We start from the raw sequence: 23,719 nt of genomic DNA, 5'->3' as shown, positions 1-23,719 counted from the left end.
GGTTAAAGAATATTAAAATTAATTTTTTGTTTCTTTTTACCTTTTAATGTGGTTACTACAAATTTAAGGTTACATACATGGGTCACATTTATGGTTTGCATTCCGCATATTTCTATTAGACAGTGCTGGTCTAGGTATTTCAAGAGAAAAGATGGGGGGTTGTGTCTGTGATTTCTTCATAGTCTGTATCTCACAAAATACTGGACCTCTTGTTCTCTCTGTCCCACAGGCATGGGCTGTCTCTGTAACAAGGACATACAGTATCATTGGTTACATGTTCTTTTCATCCCATGGCTGTTCTGCAGTTTACTTAGTATGTAGATTATTTACAATCATTCTGTATAATCTCTGCCGCAGAATCTTTGTGCACAATCTTAATAGTTTCCTTAGGAGAAATGGTTTTCAGCTTTTGCTCCACATTACCCTCCAAGTATTGGGTTTGGCCAAAAGGTTCATTTGGGTTTTTCCGTAACATCCTACAGGAAAACCCGAACGAACTTTTCGCCAACCCAACATGACCAGTTTGCTCTTAGCAGAGGTGCATGCCTCTTTTGCCATTTTTCTCTCCAACCTGGGGATTTTCTTTTTTGTTGTTGTTATCTTTGCCAATGTGACAGAGAGTGTGTGTTATCTCTGTTAGAAAAGGAAAAACAACTAAATTTTACACTCTGACATGAGCTGCTCAGTGTAAAGTAACAGGAGAGAATGAGAAAGGGCAGTGTATCCTTACCTGCTTTAGATAGAGGTTTGAGTTAATTTGTAGTCTCTGCAGAAGTGTATCAGACTGGGTGACCATTCCAAATTATATTTTTCATGACTATCCGGTCCTCTTTGCCAGCATGAAGACCTTAAGAAATAAATAAAGTAACCTGGCATGGAATACCTGGCAGGATGAGTCAGCCCATACATGTGCCCTCGAAATGAAAGAACACCAAGAGCAGTTAACAGCACACATAGTTGTCCGAGTGCATAATGAAGATCCTGGGGGGAAGCATCCTTCTTGACTGGGAAGTTTTTAATTGGCCTGGCTACCTGGGATACAGTTACATCAGGACTGCAAGTCCAATTAACCAAGAGTTTACAAAAATCCATCCTGTGCCTTCTGCACTTGAGGAGAACAAATGAAAAAGAGCCCTGAACACACAGACTCTTTTGCTTTCCTTCTTTTCATTTGCTAAGTGTAGAACTGGTTTATGTCAAGAAATTGATCGTCCCTGTTGTCTCTGGCACATTACCATTTTTCACACACAACAAGTGGAATAGTTCCCTAGGAGGCTGCTGTCCTGTAATTGTCATGTCTCAGGTTTGCTACGTGGTTGTAACAATAAGAGAGGCTCAGCCACTTGATGAATGGATGCTCCTAGACATTTGTGCTGGCTTCTTTCTCCCTGCTACTTTATATTCTGAGAAAAGCTTGACAGTTCTGCAAATCTTTATATGCCTTTGTTTTTTTCACTTGGTTGATTAGTTTGATAATAAAATACCTACATTAAAAAATATTTTTTAAAGTCCCACACATTCTCTCATCCCCTTTGCAGGTGATGGATAGGTCACATGCCATTTGCTGAGCTTATGTGTGTAAATCATATGCTTTACATTCTAGACCTTTCTTCCTCTTTCTTCTGCACAGGGGATTGGGATAGAATTTAGTCCTCATTACTTTGCTTTTTGTTATCTGATTAGCTGAAGGGATCTGGCCCTTTCTGAGATAAATATCTTTTTGTTTTCCCCATTTCAGGATAAAGTCTTCAATATACATTATAGCTTTTTCATTTGGCTGAAAGACTATAATTTGGGGTTGCTTCCCACCACACCCCCCAATCATCTCAAATCTCTACTTTTATTAGTATAAGTTTTTAATTTGTGCTTTAAACTTAGCCTGGAAGGGTGACTAAGAAAGGTGAATTTTGGATTTAAACTTAGCCTGAAAGGGTGACTAAAAAGATGAATTTTGTATTTCAATGTTCGTGTTTCATTTCCCTAAAAGAAGATTGTGCTGCATTATTTCCTTGGTCCAACACACTCTTCATGGCTCAGGTCCAATCTTGGCTTTCTTTAGTAATGATCTTTTCCTGCTTTAGCCAACAAATTTCTTTAACACACATTTTCACTGAAGTGGCTACTTAGCTGCAGGAGGAGCCTGACTCAGATTCATTTTTAACTAAGCATCTACCAAAGAGCCTGGTTTCCTTTTCTGATTCCTTTGTACTGGCTTGTCCTGGAAAGATGAGTCACTTTCCCCCTCAGTCTCAGTTTCCTACCTCTGTAGTACAAGACTGGTCTCCTTTTCCGGGTTGTCATGAGGCTTGGATGAGATATATGTGTGAAAGCCCTTAGAAAATGTCAAATGTGACAGTTCTTTAAATGTTTATCCTGGAAATCAAGCACTTGTCATAGCTTCTCTCCTGGTTCTTATCTTAACTGTCTACATGTTCATTGTACACTCGTAGGAAATACAAATTCTCCATTCATTAGCTCATTGTTTACTCAGAAATATTTTGTTGGGGACCTGAAGTACATTACTACATCTTCTCCTTTTCTACAAAATCTCCTTGCATAATGTTGTGTCAGAGAAATGGAAATCTTTAGGTACTGTAGATAAGTGCTCTGTGAGTAGTAATGGAGGATTCCTCATTGAACAGGATGAAAATATTTTTAGAAGTGAGCCCACACAGTAACCATCATTGCCAAAATGGATTTACAAATGTGGGCATCTCATTACACATGGTACTGGAATAGGTGCTTTACCCCTCAAGTTTTCATCTGTTTAAAATGAATGTACTTTCTATCTCTGTTTTCTTTAAGGTTCACCATTCAGGGTTCATGCTCGAGTTACATGGTTTTGTTGTCAGTTTTAAAGATACTGGTTTGTTACTGTCTCCTGAATTTCCACTGCAGCTTCTAATTCTTCTGATTATTTCTTGTGTTTTACGTCCAGGCACTAGAAAGAAATTTAATTTTTCATTTACTGGACCTAAAAGTGCTTATTCCTGTCCACCAGTCATCCCCTGCTTCACTTGCCCTGCCTTCCGTCCCCATTGCCTTTGTAAATGAGGTGCATGGTTTGGGAAGGGCCTGGAGTCAGTTCTAGAAAGTGAGCTGCAGCTTCAAGCCATTCCCTGCTTCTTTCTGATTTCGGCTGTTTGTAAGAGGAAACAAGCAGGGGCTTGGAGCAATTAGTGAGCCCAGTGTAGGCCTGGGTGTCAAGGGGGCAATTATCACCTTCCTCTGGATACAGTTTGGAACTGGCTCTGGCCTGGTGGGGGCCACCCAGGTAAAAGTAAAACAAATATTTTGATAAGCTGAGCTTTGAACAGTTAAGTAGTGGGAAAGGGTACTTAATATTTACTTAGGACTTTGTCTTTATTTTATCTATGTGCTAAAACAGATACCATGTTCCTTACAAGGGAGTGGGAGTGTGGATTATTAGGATCATAATATAGATTATATGTAATATGTATTTGGCAAATAAGCACAGGAGAGATAATCATGTCATATCCCTCACCTCTCCCGTATTCTCTCGTATTCCCTATTTTCAATCTCAGCTCAGAAAAAGCCCACCTGTCCTTCCCATCCCACCCACACCCAACGGTGCCTGGGATGGGGTCTGGGAAGAGAGATTTCATCTCCATCTGGTTGCCTTTTATTTGCATCTCATGTTAATGCCAGAGATGTTGCACTTTAAAATATAAAGAGCTTTACATTTACCTAGAAAGAACTCTGGGGGGGGGGGGGTGCGCGTGTGCGCACATGCACACATAATGTATGTGTTTATATATGTAAAACTGTGTTATGTGATAAACTTTCTGGTTACTTTCTTTAACACCATGTCTTCAGTGATTCTCTAATATCACTAGGATCTCAGCTAGTACCGCGATTTATTTATTTATTTATTTATTTTTTGTGGTACGCGGGCCTCTCACTGTTGTGGCCTCTCCCGTTGCGGATCACAGGCTCCAGGACCGTGGCTCACGGGCCCAGCCGCTCCGCGGCATGTGGGATCTTCCCGGACCGGGGCACGAACCCGTGTCCCCTGCATCGGGAGGTGGACTCTCAACCACTGCGCCACCAGGGAAGCCCGCGATTTATTTTAATACCACTCTTTATTTAATACCAAAAGTGTGAGAAGTCCACTTTTGAGGATCCCTTGCAGATTGTATGAGGCCTTTCTAAGGATCTATAAAGTGCTGCGTTTGTGTTCAGGACCCATTGTATCTTGACTGTTTTAAGCATACAAGTTTAATTTAAGTACGCCCTGAATGAAGCAGGAAGTCAGGGGAGCTGAGGGCTCATTCCTCAGGAGAGTTAGCAGAAGTGTAAAGAGACACCATTCCTGGTGACAACACCTATGTCAGCCGCACCCTAGAGAGAACTAGAAGGAGGTAAGCTAATCAGAAGCCTTCTCCCTGTTCTCACTTGTTTCTTATGTGTATTTTTATTGGGGGCATGGTCAATTCATACACAGTTTTATAGAATTTTACTGGGCTGTTTTAACCCAGTCTATAACTTGACATTAAAGTAAATGGAATGCTGTGTGGTATTGTTTTTTGAAAGATGTTTTTGCCTTTATTCTTCTCGCTAATGATTCTGTGCGTGTAACCAGTATCCTTATTGACATTAATCTGATTGATCACCCAGGCCAGTCTTCTTTTCAAAGCAGGGATACCAACCTCCCACTCACCAACCCCCCATATTTTAGTGGTTCCCCAGATTTTTGGATTTTAAGGACCAATACACTAAACAAAAATAATTAGGGTTAGGGATCTAGTATCGACTTAAATTTTTATTTTGTCAGAAAGGACACAAACTAAAACAACGACCACCTTTCATCACTATTTTATAAAAATACCCAGGGGCTTCCCTGGTGGATCAGTGGTTAGGAATCCGCCTGCCAGTGCAGGGGGACACGGGTTGGAGCCCAGGTCCGGGAAGATCCCACATGCCGCAGAGCAACTAAGCCCGTGTGCCGCAACTACTGAGGCTGCTCTCTAGAGCCCGTGAGCCACAACTACTGAGCCCGCATGCCACAACTACTGAGGCCCACACGCCACAACTACTGAAGCCCACATGCCTAGAGCCCATGCTCCATAACAAGAGAAGCCACCACAGTGAGAAGCCTGCACACCACAACAAAGAGTAGCCCCCGCACGCCACAACTAGAGGAAGCCCGTACGCAGCAACGAAGACCCAACACAGCCAAAAATAAATAAATTAATTTTTTAAAAATACCCAAAGTGTTTTATTTATTTATTTTAATACTAGTATTTATCTAATACCACTACTTATTTAATACCAAAAGTATGAGAAGTACATAATTTTAGATTAAAGTTAACTCTTTGAAAAATTCACTGTACTTGTTTTTCTGTTTACCGCTTGGCGATCATCTCTTCCTGAGTTGGTTTTTGTGAACACCTCCTATGCAGCCGCATCCCTGACCCAGGTTGCCTCCCAGCCCTGCTTGAACGCTGCTAGTTGTGGCAAGCTCTCTACAATAGTTTTTAGACAGGATTTCTTTATAGTTTTTTCTTTTCCAGGTGAGCGTCTGCAAGGCTGTCATCCATTCCTTCCTTGGAGGATATGATTTCTAGACCTTTGTCTACCATTCTCACTCTTCTTCGAAAGAGCTCAGACTAGGTAAAAGGAGATGTTTAGGGCTTCCCTGGTGGCGCAGTCGTTGAGAGTCCACCTGCCGATGCAGGGGACACGGGTTCATGCCCCGGTCCGGGAAGATCCCACATGCCGTGGAGCGGCTGGGCCCGTGAGCCATGGGTGCTGAGCCTGCGCCTCCGGAGCCTGTGCTCCACAACGGGAGAGGCCACAACAGTGAGAGGCCCGTGTACCACAAAAAAAATAATAATAATAATAATAATAATTAAAAAAAAAGGAGATGTTTAGAACAAATGCGTTTAACGTAGAAAGCACTCAGTGAAAGCAGACTGTTATTCATCTATTCCTCCACTCCTTTCTCCTGAATTTTGACTGTTTATCATTTGTCAGGCACTATGCTGGGGCCTGACAGAGGAAGCAGTCCAAGGACGCATATCTAATGGGGCCGTAGACATGGAGGTGATGCAGCAGCACGCTGAGGGCTGCACAGAGAGGCGGTGTGGACACACTGCCATGGGCAGGTGCAGAGGGAGCCCTTGGCTTGGTCAGGGAAGGTCAGAGAAGGCTTGCTCCTGCTGGAGAGGAGCATTAAACTGAGGCTTGCAGAATGACACTGAATTTCCCAGGTGAAGTAACATCGTAAAGGTCAGAAAATTCAGATGGATCAGGGCAGGTGCAGGGACTTATATAGGATCTACAGGCAAGCTGGGGCCCTATGAGTTGCCTAGGGCTGCTGTTACAGAGTACCACAAACTGGGTAGCTTAAGATGACAAAATTTCACAGTTCTCGGGGCTAGAAATCCAAATTAAGGCATCAGCACAGCCATGTTCCCTGTGAAAGCGGTAGGGAGGATCCTTCCCAACCTCTTCCAGCTTGTGGTGGTTTGCCAGCGGTCCTGAGTGTTCTGACTCACAGCTGCATCTCTCTCCCCCCACTTCCCGGACTCTCTCTCAGTGTTCACATGGCGTTTGCCCTGTATCTCTATCTGTGTCCAGATTTTCCTCTTATAAGGACAACTGTCACATTGAATGTAGGCCTACCCTAACGACCTTATCTTAATTGGATTATATCTGCAAAGACCCTATTTCCAAATCAGATCACATGCACAGGTACTGGAGCTTAGGACTTGGACATGTCTTTGCTGTGGCAGGGGAACACAGTTCAACCCATAGCAGTGGGTATCAGGGAATGGTGAGCCGAGGGGCCCAAAAGCATAATTTCTTTCTATAGTCAGGATCCTATATTTTCCTCAGTACAAACCTAAATCATTCAGAGAACTTGAATTTGTTCCTAATCAAAAAATCCAGGTATTTTCATGTGAATAAGCCAAGACTTTCCCTAAATTTATGCGGTCGATTTTTCCACCCTTGTAACTTACATGTAAGACTTTTCCCTATTAAATATTATAGTGTTGGCTTTGGCCAAGAATTCATGCTGGCCTATTGAAATAATTTCAGGTATTAATTCTGAATCTTACATTCACCATCCCCCCTAGCTTTGGGACATTTATGTATTTAATAAGTGAGCTATCAGTGACCTGATTTATGGCATTTTTAAATGTTGAAAAAGTGCTGGCCAAGAACAGAGCCTTGTGGCACATCACTGGATGCTTCCTTCGTGCTGTGACCCTGACCATCTGACTAACTCAGTCACTTGTTTAGCTAGTTACCCACTCATCCAAACCACATTTCCTCTTCCCAGATACCCTTGTCTAATCCGTGAGCAAATAATGATTTTTATTTAGCTCAAATCAAAATATACTACGTAGCATTTCCGAGCAACCCTGACTTCCTCACCAACCCCCAAAGGAAAAAGAGCAAACGTTAATGTGCATGACTTGCTCTGAAGGACTTCACTGGTGCCTGTTCTTTTCACCAGTCTTGCTAACCTTCTATTTCACCAATCCATTCTGGAAATTTCACTTCAGATCAGCATTAGCCTTACCTGCCTTTCGTTTCTAGAATCTAGTTTTCTGTTCTTTTAAAGAATCAGAATGGTATTTTTCCTTTCCATTAGCACCTCTCCTATTATGCAGGTTTTCTCAAAACAACCAAGATTAGAAAATCCTTACTGATGAGGTCATGTAAATAAGAAGCACTTTTAGCCCCAGTCTTCATTCACAGCCCCCTTACGTGCATCTTCTGGAAAATGCAGTAAATTCAAGCTATCTTGAGAGTGAGGCATATTACCTTCATTTGAAATACGGTAATATTGTAAAACTGATACTAAAGTAACTTACAGCATGTGACTCTCTTTGGTTCCCTTCTTTCTCATAAAGACAATTCCTCTCTGATTTTCTTAAATTTTAAGATTGTAAATTTTTAGGGCCATACTACTCTGTCTTTGGAATGATTGGTTATCTGCAGTGTCTAAGGACAGTCTTACTCAGAAGCAAACCAGTAGGAAGCCAGTGTGGGAGCCCTGTTTATCCTTTTCCATCAGATCCGCTCTTCAGAGACGTGACCACTGTCACAAGTGACCCTTGAACGAAATATCTAAGTTTAGAAACATCAACTGTGCTGGCAGGCTACATTAACATTCCCTTGCCTATCAGCTCAAGTGTATTTTTTTTACTAATGATACATTTATATTATATCCCCAGATTTCTTAAGAGCTGAAGTGAGTAAAATAGACATTAATTTCCTTTTCATTCTGTTCTTCAGGCGGGCTTTTCAAGGTCATGGGGCAGTCAGGATTTATTACTTAAAAAAAGGATGGCCTGACAGTATTTGGAAATTGATATGCTGGTGCCGTGTTCTGGATCAAAGCCAACATTAGTGTTCAGTCTAGGAAATGTCCAATTTGACTCTGTCCTTTTTTAGCTTGTGTCAGAATCAAGAGAAAGTTCTAGGTAATTTGCACACTCTGTTTTAATAGTTTCAGATAACTCTCTGTTTTGCTTCAGAGAGCATGTTTACTTTTACTCTCTGTCACGCTGTTCTTGTTTTGAATGAAGCAATCATTTATGGTTTTCGGTATTGAAGTTTAGTGCATTCAGTTTCTACAGACTGTGAAACAGTTCTCTGGTAGTGTGTGTGTGTGTGTAAAAGCTTTCTAGTTTTGATTTCTTTTAAAAAGAGCAGAAATTTAGAGATAGTTGCAACAGGTCTAGGAACCAAAACTCTTCTCGGTGTTTTGGTTTTTTTTCCCCCCAGCAACCTTTTGCAGTTTCCTTTTTGGTAGCAGTTTTTAATTCCATGTTAAACACCTAAATTACCTTGCTTCCCTCATTTGTTTTTATAAGCTAAATTGGGATAAAATACAAGGCCATGTTCATTTTCCAAGGCAAAATGTAGTGTTTCCCTGCTCCCTGCAACTTCCAACCTCCCTGAATTCCCCACACCAAACACTTTAAGGGGAAAAAATGTGTACTCCATGTTTATATTTCATTCACTGAACCAATATATATTGAGGGGTTTCATCATGCAAAGATCTGTACTGAAAAGTAACCATAAAAATGGTAGGCCTACAGTTTCTCAACATTTTGTGGCTTAGGACCATGTCATTATGAAGGTGAGGAGAGTAGTCTAGTGCTCTCCAGTGGTTAGAATTGGAAGTGCTGTTATTCCAAAGAATTCCGGGGCCGGGGTGGGCGGGGCATGGGGAGAAAAGGTTAACATTTATTTGTCACCAGACATCTGTTATGTGCCAGCACTGTGCTGGCCCCCTAATAACAGTGCTGTGAGTTAGACGTTGTCACGCCCTAGGTGATAGGTATGGTACAGATGGGGATGCTGAGGCCAGACACCCACACCAGAAGCACGGAGCTGGTTATTGGCTGAATGAGCACTTGAAAAGAGCTCGCTCTCTCTCGGCAACTCCATCTGCTTCCCAATATAATATTGTCTTCCTTCTCGTAAAGTACTATATCATCCTGAAGGTGAGATTGTTAAAGCAAAGAAAATACATTACAGGTTTTGTTGGGAGAGGAAGAAAATTTTTTCAATGCTCTATCATTGTCAGTTCATAAATTCAACTCAGAAAGAAAAGACCACTTTATATAGTTAAATTGCCTTTGTTTTCAAAGTTAGACATTTATCAGTGTTTTGAGACTTTTCAGGACTCATTTTTATGTTAGATAATCTATGTTTTACTTGCAAAATTCTGGGTTCCATTTTCAGCAAGTATTATTTTCCTCTGACATATTAGTACTTGGGAGCACTAATTTGGTCCTGGCCATCTGTGACTGCATCTGTAAGTGCTGCAGTATGGTGACTCGTGGCAAAAATACTGTCAGAAGATAGTGTCAGTGACCCTTTGTGTGCTGTGTGCCCTTAAAAAACCAGAAAGTACTGTAAAGCTACTTTACCTTGATTGCAGATCACAATAGACTGGATACTAAGTTATAATAGCAGATCTATATAATAAATCAAATGCTTTATAGTGTTCTTTTCGTTTAGAAGAGAGGTATAAGTTTTTCATAGAATATGGCAAAAAGTGCATCTTAGCCATTTCTAATGAGGTAGTTTTAATATTCATTCTATATGAATTATTTAGTTCAAGCCATACATGCAGTACACAGCATCAATTGTTACTTTTGTATAGCATTTATAATAGATTAGCTGTGCCAGCAGGAACGTTGAAAAGGCAGGGTAGCAGGAGTGGTTCTGCATTTAGTCACAGAAGAGGTTATACTCATCCCCAAATCTGGGTGTAAATTACCAATTTTATTTGTGTTCTGAAAGAATGTGTTTATCTTAAAATTTCAGTGTTTTGAAAAGCTAGATACATAGATGTATATGTTTTCTCTTGAAAAACATGACACTTTGTCCCAAAGCTTCTGTCATTTATTCTCCAGCAGCTCACGTGTCGTAAAGCAGCCCCTCTGGCCGAGGGCTGGACCACCCGAGGATGGTGTGCACTTCTGCTAAATTAATCTGCAGGCTCCAGGTCTGGGACTGGGGCTGAAATTCACTGTCCTTTCCAGGGTAGTTCAGAAAAGTGAACCATGGTGATTCCTTTTCTCCGTCTCCTCTGCCTTCACAGAGGCAAGCCACTAGCTTTCTGTAACACAGATACCATAGGTTATTTTTCTCAGATGTTAAGTTAAAGCATTTGAGGCTAGTTAGAAGAAGTCCTCTGTCTTAAAAACTTCCCTGTCTTTTAGAACCTTTCCATTCTTCTCCTAGCTCTCCTCAGCCCTCCATGGTAACTTCTTGAACTTGAGTGTTATTGCTTGAGTACAGAGAGCCAAAAAAATAATAGTAATAATAAACCAAAAATGTGACATCTCTCTTTGCTAATTCTAGCCACAAGATTTCCATTAATCTTACTAAAATCCTGCTTTCATCATATCATTCCACAGTTGCAAAACCTCCAGCCACATTCTGTTCCCTGACTCCTTTTCCTAGAACCCAAGGCCCGCTAGGACCTTTTCAGACTTGGTTTCCGATCTTCCACACACAGCTCGCATTAGACAGATTCTTCTGTTTATTGCCTTCCGTGGCCTACCTGAATTTCTGTTTTCCCCAAAGTGTTTCTTGCTGAACTTGACCTTCATCCTACGTTTAGGCTCCTTTTATTTAGCATTATTCATACAGGATCTCAATATTCTTAATTATTTTTTAATATTAAAAATTTCTTACATTCCCCCCCCCCAAATTGTCCCCCTCAATGGCAGGAATGGCATCTTACATACTTTTCATAGGCCTTGGATGGTGAAGGGCATGCTGGAGACGTGCTCTAAATATGTGAGGCTTGATTTGATTTCTTGGTCTGGCCTCCTTCTTGACTGTACTTGTCTTTCCTGCATTCCATTCACCTTCAGCACCAGGTTTGGTTTTGACCTTTAGGGCTGTAGCAGCTTTTCCTGCCAAGCATTTTCCTTCTTCAAACCCTGGCTCCCATTCCAGCTGCAGCTTCCTGTTCCGTTCCATATACCAGGAATCCTGTATGCACAAAGCACATCCAGCCGTACCGCACAAGTGGAAGGGGCGGTTAACGAATGTTAAGAGTTAAGCCAAAACGACTGGAATTAAAAATGGAATATCTTTCTGTACCTTTAATTTTTGTACATCTTAGAAGTCTTATAGAAACAGTGAAACTCTTCAAGGCCAAAAAGGTGAAGTCTTAGAAAATCTGTCTGATACTGATTGCCTAATTTTAAAATTTCACATACATATACCTCATCCTCAAATGCTTACCACTTCCTATACCACGTAGATAAAGAAAACAGAATGAGCTGAATTATTCAAGGTACTGAGGATTCAGGATAACATGGATAAATGACTCCTTCTGCTAGAAAGCAGAACTAGAGAACTCTTTTAGGCCTCATTGTCCAGCAGACTTTTCTATTAGCAAAATGAATGTAATTTATACTTTCTTTTCCTTCCCCTATTCAACCACTGTTAGAAGACCTAAAGCAAATTGTAGGAAATCCCCTTTCCTGGGAGGCCATTGGAAAGATAAAGCAGCAAAAAAAAGCAAGTTAGAAAAATGCATGTACAGTATCATCCGGGTGTGAGTGTATGTCTGTGAATTATTTTCCCTTTTCCCCCACAAGTCCACATTAACAAAGGGCTCCTAATTCCCAAATCCATTCCCACCAAATAGATACCTGCATTACTCCTTCTAAGCTTTAAAGCCAGCCATACCCTCTCTTCACTGATACCTTTGTTCTCTTGGGCCTCTTATTCCAAATAGAACAATGTTGTCTACCCAGAAAGTCAGGGAACTGCTTTCTGAATGTTATCAGCATCTGTGTTAGAGGCTTTAGCAGTTCCAGGGTCTGCCCTCATCCTCATGCCACTTGTTTGGAGCTGCGCAGATTCACAGTGGGAGCAGCTTTGAACCTCTGGAACAGTCTGTGGTTGGCGACCAAAGTTTCCACACTTGTCAGCATGATTGGCCAAGCAAACTTCTGTCTCCCTTCTTTGCTGCTGTGTAACCTTTATGGGTCCCTTACTCACTCCGCTCCTTCGTTTCACAACTGCAAAGTGGGAATAAAACTTCACCTATTCAAAAGGTCGCTGTGAAGATTAAAATAATTGACCTAAATCACATAAAACAGTGCCTGACATAACATAAAAGCTGTATAAATGTACGCTGTTACTTCTGCTATGCCCCTGAGTTAACTCACTAGGTCATAGGCTTTCCATTGTGGGTGCTGATTTGATAGCCCATAGAGGTTTTGTTTTTTTCTCATTTCAATCCCCTCTCCCTCCTTCTTGCTAATTATTGTCATTTGCACGGGCACAGCCTCTCTCACGGTGGTAAGTTTCTTTGTCCTTCAAAGGCAGTTCAGCTATTAAAACAAAAGCAATCATCCTATATGCATGAGCAATATCCCACCCTTTTTCACAATCGGTTTTTGTTTACATTATAGGTGTACACTTTTTCTTACTGTTTTTTTCCACACACCCATTGCTTTTTTCAGTTTAATAACGTTTGTAAAATAAGCTAACATAAACCTTGCCAATGACCCTATGGTGCCTTAAATGAGTTTCCAACTGGGATGACCAATACTAAAATAACTCGTCAACCCTTACCGCCATCTGTTGGTGGTGGGTGGAATGGACTCTTCTCCAGAGCCTTGGCTTGTAACTGGCCATGTTCAAAAGCTCCAAGTTCCCTAGTAGATGAGAGAGAGGAGAAAGAAACCGTGTGCGCACCTGAGTGCCACGTGCAGACACTTGTACGTGCGTACTGGACAAAATCTATAAGGATGGGCTTCCCTGGTGGCGTAGTGGTTGAGAATCTGCCTGCCAATTCAGGGGACACGGGTTCAGGCCCTGGTCTGGGAAGATCCCACATGCCGCGGAGCAACTAAGCCCGTGAGCCACAACTACTGAGCCTGCGCATCTGGAGCCTGTGCTCCGCAACAAGAGAGGCCGTGATAGTGAGAGGCCCACGCACCGTGATGAAGAGTGGCCCCCACTCGCTGCAACTGGAGAAAGCCCTCGCACAGAAACGAAGACCCAACACAGCCATAAATAAATAAATAAATAAATAAATAAATAAATAAATAAAAATTTAAAAAAAATCTATAAAGATATGCATCAATCCATTTAACATTTCGTATTCAGGACTTCAGGTGATTCTAATATTTCAGTCTGCTTTTCCGTGTCTTCTAATAACAACAAATACGCATTTCTTTTGTAATTATGCTAAATTTTTAAAAAGGTAGAATCAATGAAGGACTAAGTGATGGGGGCAGAGGAGAAAATGAAGTTTTATTTTAGTAAGTGCAAACTGAAATATGCTTAGATTTTATGTTATAGCAGATGAAAGAAGAAATGGAAATGGGGGAGAAATGACAAAAGCTGGGGTACAAACAAAAGAAACTTGGGTAGCTTCTAAGCGAAAGGTTTTATAAGCCAATAGATTTAAATGTGAGTTTTTACCTGTTATCCTCTCCCTTTGAAATTTTCATTATTCTGTGGTCATGTCTCTTGATTACTCTTTATCCTTTTACTGTCAAAGCTTCCTCTGGAGTGGATTAATCTACTCTCAGCAAAGAATATTATATTCTGGGTAGCCAGGACTGTGCGTCTGAGCCTTGTTACTTTGAAGCTGGGTAAAACCCAAAGAATCTTCATCTTCACATTTTCCCCATTAAATTCTGCAGCTTGCTTTCTTGGGCATGCATCTCCTTGGTGTCCTTGGAGTGTGAATCCTGCCAGTCAGGAGGCCTGTTTTCTCCTAATAAATCCTATGTCCCTGTTACTTGACTTTTTTTTTTTTTTTACAAATTAAGCTGCAGATAGGAACCAGGGGAGGTGAAAATCTGGTTACTTTATGAATTTCTACCCAGATATCTGTTATTCTTGCAGGCACTGCTGATCAACAATAGAATTAGACTAAATGTTAATCATCTATAATGACTTCTCCCCCGCCCCATCCCATCCCTTGCCTCACATTATTAAATCTTAACTGCAGATAAGACTAGCAGAGGGGAATCGGGACCGCTCTGAACCCTGCTTCCCCCTTTCCTGTTCCTTGAGGTGCCATTTGCCAGATGGCTCGTCCCCATATTGTAGATCCTTTCTCATGTCATCAGAAGAACTTGTTCTGTACTCCATTCCCACAACATGGTGACTGCATCAGCCCCTGAGAAGCTAACTGAGTGAAGAGCTCACAGAAAAAGATATTGTAGGAGAGGAAAACGCTTCAAAACCCTGCCCCACCACCACCCCGGGTAGCTCCAGAGAAGTGCCTTACTGAGCCTCTGATTGCATGGAGGCTAGTATGCAGTAGTACCACAGAGTGAAAACTGTTTTGACTTTCTGGGAAGTCATGGGCTTTCAGTGTTAACCCACAAATCATGATGAAAACCACAGTAAAAAGTAAAACCGATAAATTTCAGACATATTTCTTCTCCTACACACACCCCCCATCCCTCCTTCAACCATGAACCACAAACTTATTTCTTGTGTCTAAAATGAACAAACAAAAAACTTGCTTTGGTTTGAGAAATTCGTCTATTCCAATACCTTAATAGAAGAGATCTTCCACTTTTTTCCTCACCTTTCATACTCTTGAGTATGTAAAGGAAACATTGTTTCTCAAAATTATGTCATAGATAAATTGCAGTGAAAACTTAACTGTTTTTGAGCTTTGAGGTTTTAGGCAAGATCTTAGTCTCAGAATTTCTATGAGCTTTTGTTTTCCCATTAGCAAAAATGGGAATAATAACAGCTACCTCATAAGATTGTTGTGAAGTTAAATAAGATCATACATACAAAGTGCCTAGAACTTTAGGAACTGAGTAAACGTTATTCCCTCTCTGGTTTCTTATAAAATCGCCCACTAAATGGTTGAGGAGATTAGGGATAGTTTCGTGGAAAAGTTAGTGTTACAACAGGTCCTTTAAGTTCAAGCTTGGATAGAAGGGGGCAGTGGAAAGATAAGAGAACCATGTTCAAAGTGGTGTTTAAGGCAGAGTAATGCAGCAGACTGGGTTGGAAGGACCAGAGGCTAGAGGCAAGAACTATGATATGCCTTTTGTATAGGTGTAGGCACAGTGAAGGGAAGGAGTGAATGTTACACACATGTCAGAGGCAAAACTCAGAAGAGTGATTGACTGGCTGGATTCGGGAATGGCTGAGTTGAAGATGTCTCAAGGACCACAAGCTTGGTGGAAGATTGGGAATGTGATGATGCTATTGAATGAAACGAGATATGAAGAGGAGACAAGGAAAATGTGTTTGAGGTTCTTTGGGGATGGGATTTAGAAAATAGTGGACATGAGGTAACATTTAACTAGATATTTAAGTATCTTAGTAAGATACTAAGATAGTTAAGTAAAAAGAAGACAAAAACTAAAGATTTGGTTAGATTAAAAAAAAAACAGGAAGGAGAAATGGGCTTCATCAAAGAAGATGTATTAATTAAATCTGTGGCGCTGGATATATTTCCTAGGAAAAGGAAGGGTTAAGGGCTGATTATCAAATGTGATGAAAGTACTTGGTTAAGGAGAGAGAGGAGGAAGTTGAATGGGCCAAAAAAAAAAACACTGAAAGAGTGCCCAGAAAGGTAGGATGAGGTCCTGAGAGTGAGGGTCCTAGAAGCACAGGTGTGGAAATGAGGAGAAATGTCAGATGTAGCAAAGATCAAAGAGAACCCAAACCAGAGTAGAGTGTGGCATGGATTGAGTCTAGTGCTCTCAGGAGCCTCTTCACTTTTCCTGCTTCCCACATCTTCCTCTCTCCATGTCTTCTTCCCCATTATTAATGCGGAGAGCAGAACCAGAAGGGTAGAAGGCCAGCCCCTGACCTTCTCTAAATTTGCTTTCTTCTGTTTGGTTTACAAAAGACCCTGAACTCTGTGACCGCAAGCAAAGTCTCTTAATCTCTGTGACTCCCAATCCCCTTATCCTGCATTGGAGTCATACCAGTTTTCTTCCCTACTTTTGGAAAGGGCTGTGATAGGGATGCAGTCTAAAAGCGTTTTCAGCTAAAACTTGTGCAAAGGAGAGAGTGCTGGTAAATATCAAGCTGTCAGTGACCTAGGTAGATAAATGGTTGCTAAAAGGTGGTCTTTAAATCACTTATTGTTTCTGTTTTGCAGAGTTTAAAAAAAATTTTTTTTGTAAGCTTCGTGACCTGTGTTAAGGTTGTTATAAATACTCAGAATCTCTACAGGGAATTGAAGGTGTTTGTGTAGCCTTATGCCTCTTGGATGTAATTGTCATTTGAACCTTAAATTATCTTTACTTTCATGTGCCCAGTTAGTAATCATTTGATTACATGATTACACAGAGCGAAGATTAACTGAGGGAGAGAGGTGGCCCAAGCCATTTGTTTCCTCTAGATAAGTATCTTTCAGCTTGTTCAATACATAAAATAGAAACCTGCAACATTTAAAATGTTTTAAAGTGCTGCACAGATACTTCCATTTTCTAAAACTTTTAAGAGTCTTTTTAGTCCTCAGCAGAAATCATGAGAAAGTAGTATTAGAGAAAATGTGAAAAATTTAAAGTAAATACATAGGAAAGTAAAATTTTGGAATTTGCCACATATAAATGGGGAAATGTCTCAGATACCTCAAGTATGTTATGTGCATTCTCTAAAAACCTAGTAATTTTTAAGAGTTATTTTAAGAGTTATGTTTCAATAAGAGTTATTTTTCAAAGGTTTTTCTTCTCCGTTTTTAGAAGACAAACATAGATAGCGGTGCTTTGCATTGTGGTCTGGTCACTGTGAAAGGGTGTAGGTAGTACATATATTTAAAGTCTGCTACCCCTTTGTTTCTGATGGCAGTGCCCTCAATTTTAATACTCTGAATTGTTTTCCTTCTTCTCCCAACTTCTGTTGTACATTAAGGAATTTGAACACATTTTTCATACAAACCCTCATGAAAGTAATGCTTAATTCCTGATTCATTGTTTTATATTTTCGTATTGCCTATTTCTTGCACACACGTGCCCACACACACATTAGTGAGTACACCGTATAACTATTATTACAGCATTAAAAGAGGTCTTAATAAAGGTATTTATAAACAGTTGTCAACATCTTAGGTAAAAAAGACCTGTTTTAAATATCACATTTAAACTATTTAAATAACACATCAAGTGTGTTAAAGATATATACGCATACGCACCTTTCTGTGGTGATCTAGAGCCATGCAGAGCTGCCTGCAAAAGCAAAATGGATAGATACGATCCAGGCAGCTTTCCCACCATGATTGGTTCATAAAGGCTATGTTGATCTTAGTATTTTCCATTAACACTTCTGTAGCCTTGCCTTTGGGTTTGTATTTGACCACAGACATGGTGTTACTAGACGAAACTATTTTTATCGCGCTTACATTCCATTTTTTTGGTCCCAAGATCATCAGGTAAGTACCTGATTCCTCAAAGCTAAACATCAAACTATAATCCAAAGATTCAAATGAGAGGCCTAGCTGTTCCCCCTTTTTAGTTTTTAGTTTGTGTTTAGAATTCTCATTTCCCACCCCCTAGTAAAGATCATTTTGTACTTGAAAGTTTGCAGATGTTTGATAAGTGTGTGTGTTCTCTGGACTTAGACATTAATAAAGGTTCCTCAATTATAACTTCTTCTTTTCTCTTTTTTTCCTTAGATATGGGAAAATTGTTTCCACCAAGGCAATTTTGGATAAGACAACGAACAAATGCAAAGGTATGTTTCCTTGGCTGATGATTTGCTAAATCAGAGCTTCAGAAAAATAATGGAATTTTAAACTTGATCTTTGGTTTCAAAACTACCTCCATTTATTAAAATCCAAATCTTACATGTCACCCAGTTTCTGTCTTGCGCAATGTCAGCATATTGCTTGCGTTTGTCCCTGGTTGAGTTTTGGCTGGAAGCCCAACAGCAGCTAGCCCTTTGCCAGAATCCCAGATTTGATGCCAGTAGAGTTAACATGCAAAAGACCGGCTGGCATTTATCCCCTGCTCTTAAAAGGGGGATCGAGTTAGAAAATAGCTTTTCTTTCCTGAGCCTGAGGAGATTAGAGCTGCTTACTGAAGACCACTGGACTGCACTAAAGAACTGAAAAGATTACATATTGTGCAAATTGGCTCTATTAATTAGAGTAGTTTTAAGCAGTACTTAATTACATGTTTCAATACTCCCAATTGTTCTCTGCTGAATGCCTGTTGACAATATTGGCAGCGGGGAGGAGAGAACCATTTTCACTGACCAAATTGTAATAGGGAGGGGAGGTCATACGCCCCTTTGAAATATGCTGCTGCATTAATTTGATGCACTGACCTTCAGTTTTCCGTGTAATTAGGATGAGCTCATGCGGCTCCATGAGCTGGAAGAGGAGGCGTCTGGAGTAGGCAGCGCTGATGCTCCGTGGTTCTGACTTTTAATGATCCAGCATCTTAACAATAGGCATGTGATTTCTAGGAAAGGGGAAGAATGGAGTCAGCTGACTTTGAGTCTAACGACTGACCCCGTGAATTGAAATAAGGTTGACAGGAATAGGCAGAGAAGGCAAATCTCCTCATTAATTAGACCCCAGTTTTTCAAGTAGTGGGGACGGCTGTGGCTTAGCACAATCTGAAAAAGGCAGAGAACATAAATGAAGCCTCTGGATGGTATGGTAGGGCCTCACCAGAGAAGCCAGCCGTTCCCTTTAATCTAGACTTGAAGGGATTCATTGTATTTCTGTCTCTTCTTCAAAGCTCCTGAATTTAAAGGAGCTGTTGTGGCAAATATCTAAGCCCACGTTTAGTCAACATGGCACATTCAGGCAGTTTTGCCTTAGGACGGTGAATAGAGCAATGCTTTACGTAGAGTGGTACTCAATTAATATTTTCAGTGAGTTAAACTGGAGAGAGTCAAATTGTAGACGGAAATGTCTACCCAGTTACCAGATTAGTCTTGTTTACCATATTTTAAAATGATTTGGGTGAGCAGGGACACAGAAAAAAACCTTTCGGTTTTATAACAAAAAAAACTGACTCTTGCAGGTATAAAACAGGAAGCTGATCTCAGCATTTGTTTCAAACCAAGAGAGAAATCACAGTAGAGAAGTCATTTTATAACCTTACCCTTCCTTTTTTCCTCCTCACCTCCCCAACCCCCTTACCCCCCAAAAAGAAGTCTTCGCAGCAGATCAGTGTGTTAAAAAAGCACAGCTGCCCTACTTACGTGAGGGAGAGGACGCAGGGACCTCCCTGGGTGAATTCTCTGCCGTACCTCTGCACTGGACACGCTACTGTTATACACTCTTTTCCAGCAAGACCCTATTGCCTGGAAGCCAAAACTCCACAAAATGCTTAGTATGATCTGGAAAAGGTACGAGTAAAAAAATGCTAAAGCTAAACCGAACATCATAATACAAACCCATGATATTTGGGAAGGGTCCAAAGATAAGTGGAGAGATTTCTGGGGCTTCTAAATAAGGATAAGAATAATTCAGCACTGGTTTTCGATACATATCTCCTGGAGATGTTCTCCTAAATTGAGTCTCAGGAGAGACTGCCTTATGTCGGGGGTGGGGGGGGCGATGAGAGAAACCTCTGAGTCTCTGTGTCACACAGGCCTCTCAGGAAGAAATAGCAACAGATATCTGGGGTGTGGGTGAGTGAGTGAGGGGGAGAGAGTAAGCAAGAACGAGTTTATAAAATTCTGGAAGGGAGAATGAAAGAGCTCCTGAAAAATAGTAATTTTAGGACAAATGAGGAAAAAATAACATAGCATAGCTCATAATAAAGACAGATAACATGTTAGCCATGTTATAGATAACTTGAGAAGGTGGGTAGGTGGATGGATGGATGAATATAGGTAATGCTTAAGAGGTTATTAGTATAAATGGAAAGTGCTTGTGTTGTATACTAATTTTTTGAGAGTTGAACAGATCAAAGAATTTTATACCTGGAAATTAGAGACCTTATAGGTCATAAGACATTTTTTGGCACAAAACATATTTTGAAGCCTCTCTCCAGAAGACAGAATTAAGCTGAAGGAAATATTGCTCTGAATAACATGTTATCATAGTTATTAAATTTAAAAATTCACTATTCAGTTGCTTTTCTACCTTTCAATTTTTGTCAGTTTTTAGCCAACAAAAGGTATTTAAATGCTTTTCAGCACTGGAATATATGGTAGTTCAGGACCAAAAAAAAAAAACTTACAATGGATTGATTGTGACACCGACTGGTTAATTATCAATGTTTACAGAGTTGTATATAAGACCAGAAAACACACACACACACACACACACACACACACACACACACGTAAAATGGGTGAGGATAAGTCAGACCAAAGGGAAAATAGGGGTAAGAGCAGGAAACTTCATGTTACTATAGAAATTGCCCTGTATTTCTTAGTTGCCAAAGCAAAAATAAACATACCTATTCCCATGATTCAGTAATCACAATGTAGAAGAAAATCCAAGAAGCAGGAATACCATAACTGTTGCTGGTCCTGAGACCTGAGAAGAATCCTCTTGGGGGTCCAGTGAGAGGATGCTGTCTGTGTTACTTAGTTTATCCCACCTTCAGAAATATCTGTATACATATTTATATAATGAAACCCATGGAACCTGTGAAACTCATTTATATACTCTTATATTTACTTGAAAGTAATATAATAGAGGAAGTGAAAGAGCCCAGGGTTGCATGCTTACCTGTTATATTTGTTTTTCAGCAAATATTTATGAAACAGCTATGTAGTAGACATCGGGCAAGGCCAGAAAAGGTTATAAACAGTTAACTAAAAATGCAACCATTATGGATTTTTCCTAATAAGGAAATAACAGATAAAATAATACTAATATTACCTGAATGAATAGCAGTTTCAGCTACATGAATATCAAACTTGAGATCTTCTGTTTATTGTAATTTATTGACAACAGCAAAATTAAGGAGGGTGTCTTAAATATCCATCAGTAGAAGTTACATCATTTCAGTGTAGTTGGGTGTTCATTTATGACCTGCTTAGATTGTATTTGGTAGTAAAATATGTATGCGAGTGAGAGAGTGAGTATGTGTGTGCCTGTGTGTACCTTCATAACGGGTTGCATGTTAGCATTAACAACAGATTTCTAAAAAAACTCCAAAATACATTTAACCTGACTTCTAACCTGGCTGTTGAGTAGCGTTCTCTGCTTTTACTTGGGTCGGCCTCTTCTTTTTCTTTCCAACCTGGCTATTTCTCCACTCACTGTCAAAATCAAATTAGGCCTTATTCCAACCCAATTCCAAGTACTCGATGGAAGCTGCTGCTTGTTTCAGCTTTGACACTTCTGTCTCCTAAAACATCTATTTCTGTAATCCATAGTCTAGTTCACTAGTTTTGTTACCAGGCAATATTTTTGGTATTAATACTGCACACTCACCTTTGGACTACTTCTGAAGTTTCTGTTTGGTCTTGTTGATGCATATATTTGCCTATTTTGACACTAGTTTCTTCCTGTCTAAATCACTGTAGCTTTATAATATCTGCAAATAAATGATAGGGCTGGCCGCCCTTCTATGCAACCTCCAAACAGGGCTTTTCTTTTTCAAAATATTCTTCCTCATTTAAAATTAATTTGATAATAGGTTTGAATTCCAAGGAAATCTCTGTTGGTATTTTTGCCTGGCACCCTGATCTTTTAAACAGTGTGCTAATAAATAGAATTGAACCTTTTCTCAGTAACTTAAGAGTTATAGTGACAAATCAGTGATTGCCTGATTTAATACAGTGATGCTTATGGATCAGTGAAGTTCATGGAGCTGTTTGCTCATATGCTGCTTAAGGCCTGTTCTTTGTATGGTTTTTCTCTTTCTTGATTGCTATTCATTTTCACTAATAATTAGCATATGGATACCATCCATATGATTATTTTGTAGCAGCCCTACCCTCAACCCGACCCTTTTCCCCCATCATTTCCTGCTTTTGATTTGTCTGTCGTGGCCAGGCAGAATAGCTGACCAGCTTATTTAAAATGTTTGAAAAGCTGTGGATAAATATGCTTTGAACCAGGACCTCTCTTAGGAGGTTATTTATTTATTTGTTTTATTTTGTTTTGTTTTTAGACTTTAGGACATGAACTGCTAAAACAGCTATTTTGGGTTTCTGGAGCCATCCCCCCCCCCCCTTTATTTATTTTGAAGAGATCATGAGCTCTATTTTAGATAATGATATTTTTAACCAAGTTCTAACATTTAGGTTATTTTATATTTGGGGTATCCAGTGGTTGTACTTAACTTACTTGAAAAATAAAATGTAGTCTACAGAGTAAACATACACTTGTAAGCTCTGTAGGATAGCACCATCTTTTTTACCAAATTATTAAAAATGCTACTTCTCTGAAGTTGATTTTTTTTCTTTTTTTTTTTTTAAATCTTGGTATAACTTAGATGTCTTTTTTTTTCCCCCAGTAAGTACAGGACACCTGAGAAAAAGATCTGGAAAAGGAAAAAAACTGGTTGTTGTTTTTTTTTTCCTTTTTTTTTTAAACTTTGAAGGGAAACTTGCCTAGCCCGTGGTAGATGGGGAAGGACAGCTTGAGGAGGATGTTGCATTGCGGCTGTAAAGCTTGAGACTTGTCAGCACATCAGGGCTTTCATTTCTGTTGCCTGCATCAGAGACCAAATGGAGTCATCCTTTTCCTCTTTATGTAATCGTAAAATAATGGCTTAAACACTAAGTGTGTTCTGCATTTCAGGTTATGGTTTTGTCGACTTTGACAGTCCTGCAGCAGCTCAGAAGGCTGTGTCTGCCCTGAAGGCAAGTGGGGTTCAAGCTCAAATGGCAAAGGTGAGTTGAGAGCCAGTACTCACTGCTCTGGTCTCTAGCTTTGGTTCTGAAGCTAGATACATGGCTTTTCCTGTCACCATCCAAGTTCTTCCTTCCATCCCAGAGAGCTCAGTTACCTATGGACACTTGTCCCATGTCTTCGCATCCTCAATGGTAGCTATTTTGCCAAAGACTGTTCCTCATAATTTTATATGTGAAGAATGATTTTATAACTGTATAAAATTTTACATAGCAGATTATGTAACCCCCTAAGTAAATGGAGAAATAGGACCAGATTTTCTCAGGTAAGTGGGTACTTGTGGGCTGAAGCTCTGTACTGTATTTTTTAAAATAATTTTAAAATGTCAATGCTTAAGGAATTAATGCATTTTAGAAACACTTCCGAAGGTAATTGTGTATAGAATGTCATATTATGAAAGAATAACAAATACAATCACATATGTATGCG

General features: G+C 40.1%; 1 protein-coding gene across 10 annotated transcripts in view; it reads left to right on the top strand.

Annotated features, from left to right (window-relative positions):
- The window catches only part of RBMS1 (RNA binding motif single stranded interacting protein 1), a 212,241-nt gene that overhangs the window by 151,160 nt on the left and 37,362 nt on the right, over positions 1–23,719 (top strand). For all 10 annotated transcript variants that reach the window (XM_060105802.1, XM_060105804.1, XM_060105810.1 and 7 more), the window contains exons 3-4: positions 18,131–18,189; positions 23,180–23,271. In XM_060105802.1, the coding sequence (XP_059961785.1) occupies positions 18,131–18,189; positions 23,180–23,271 (151 nt within the window). The remainder of the gene's footprint in view (positions 1–18,130; positions 18,190–23,179; positions 23,272–23,719) is intronic.

Source organism: Mesoplodon densirostris, chromosome 8, assembly GCF_025265405.1.
Source record: "Mesoplodon densirostris isolate mMesDen1 chromosome 8, mMesDen1 primary haplotype, whole genome shotgun sequence".
In the NCBI taxonomy this organism is placed as follows: Eukaryota; Metazoa; Chordata; class Mammalia; order Artiodactyla; family Ziphiidae; genus Mesoplodon; species Mesoplodon densirostris.
Note: the sequence above shows the minus strand (reverse complement) of the source record. Positions and strands in the feature narration are given on the sequence as shown.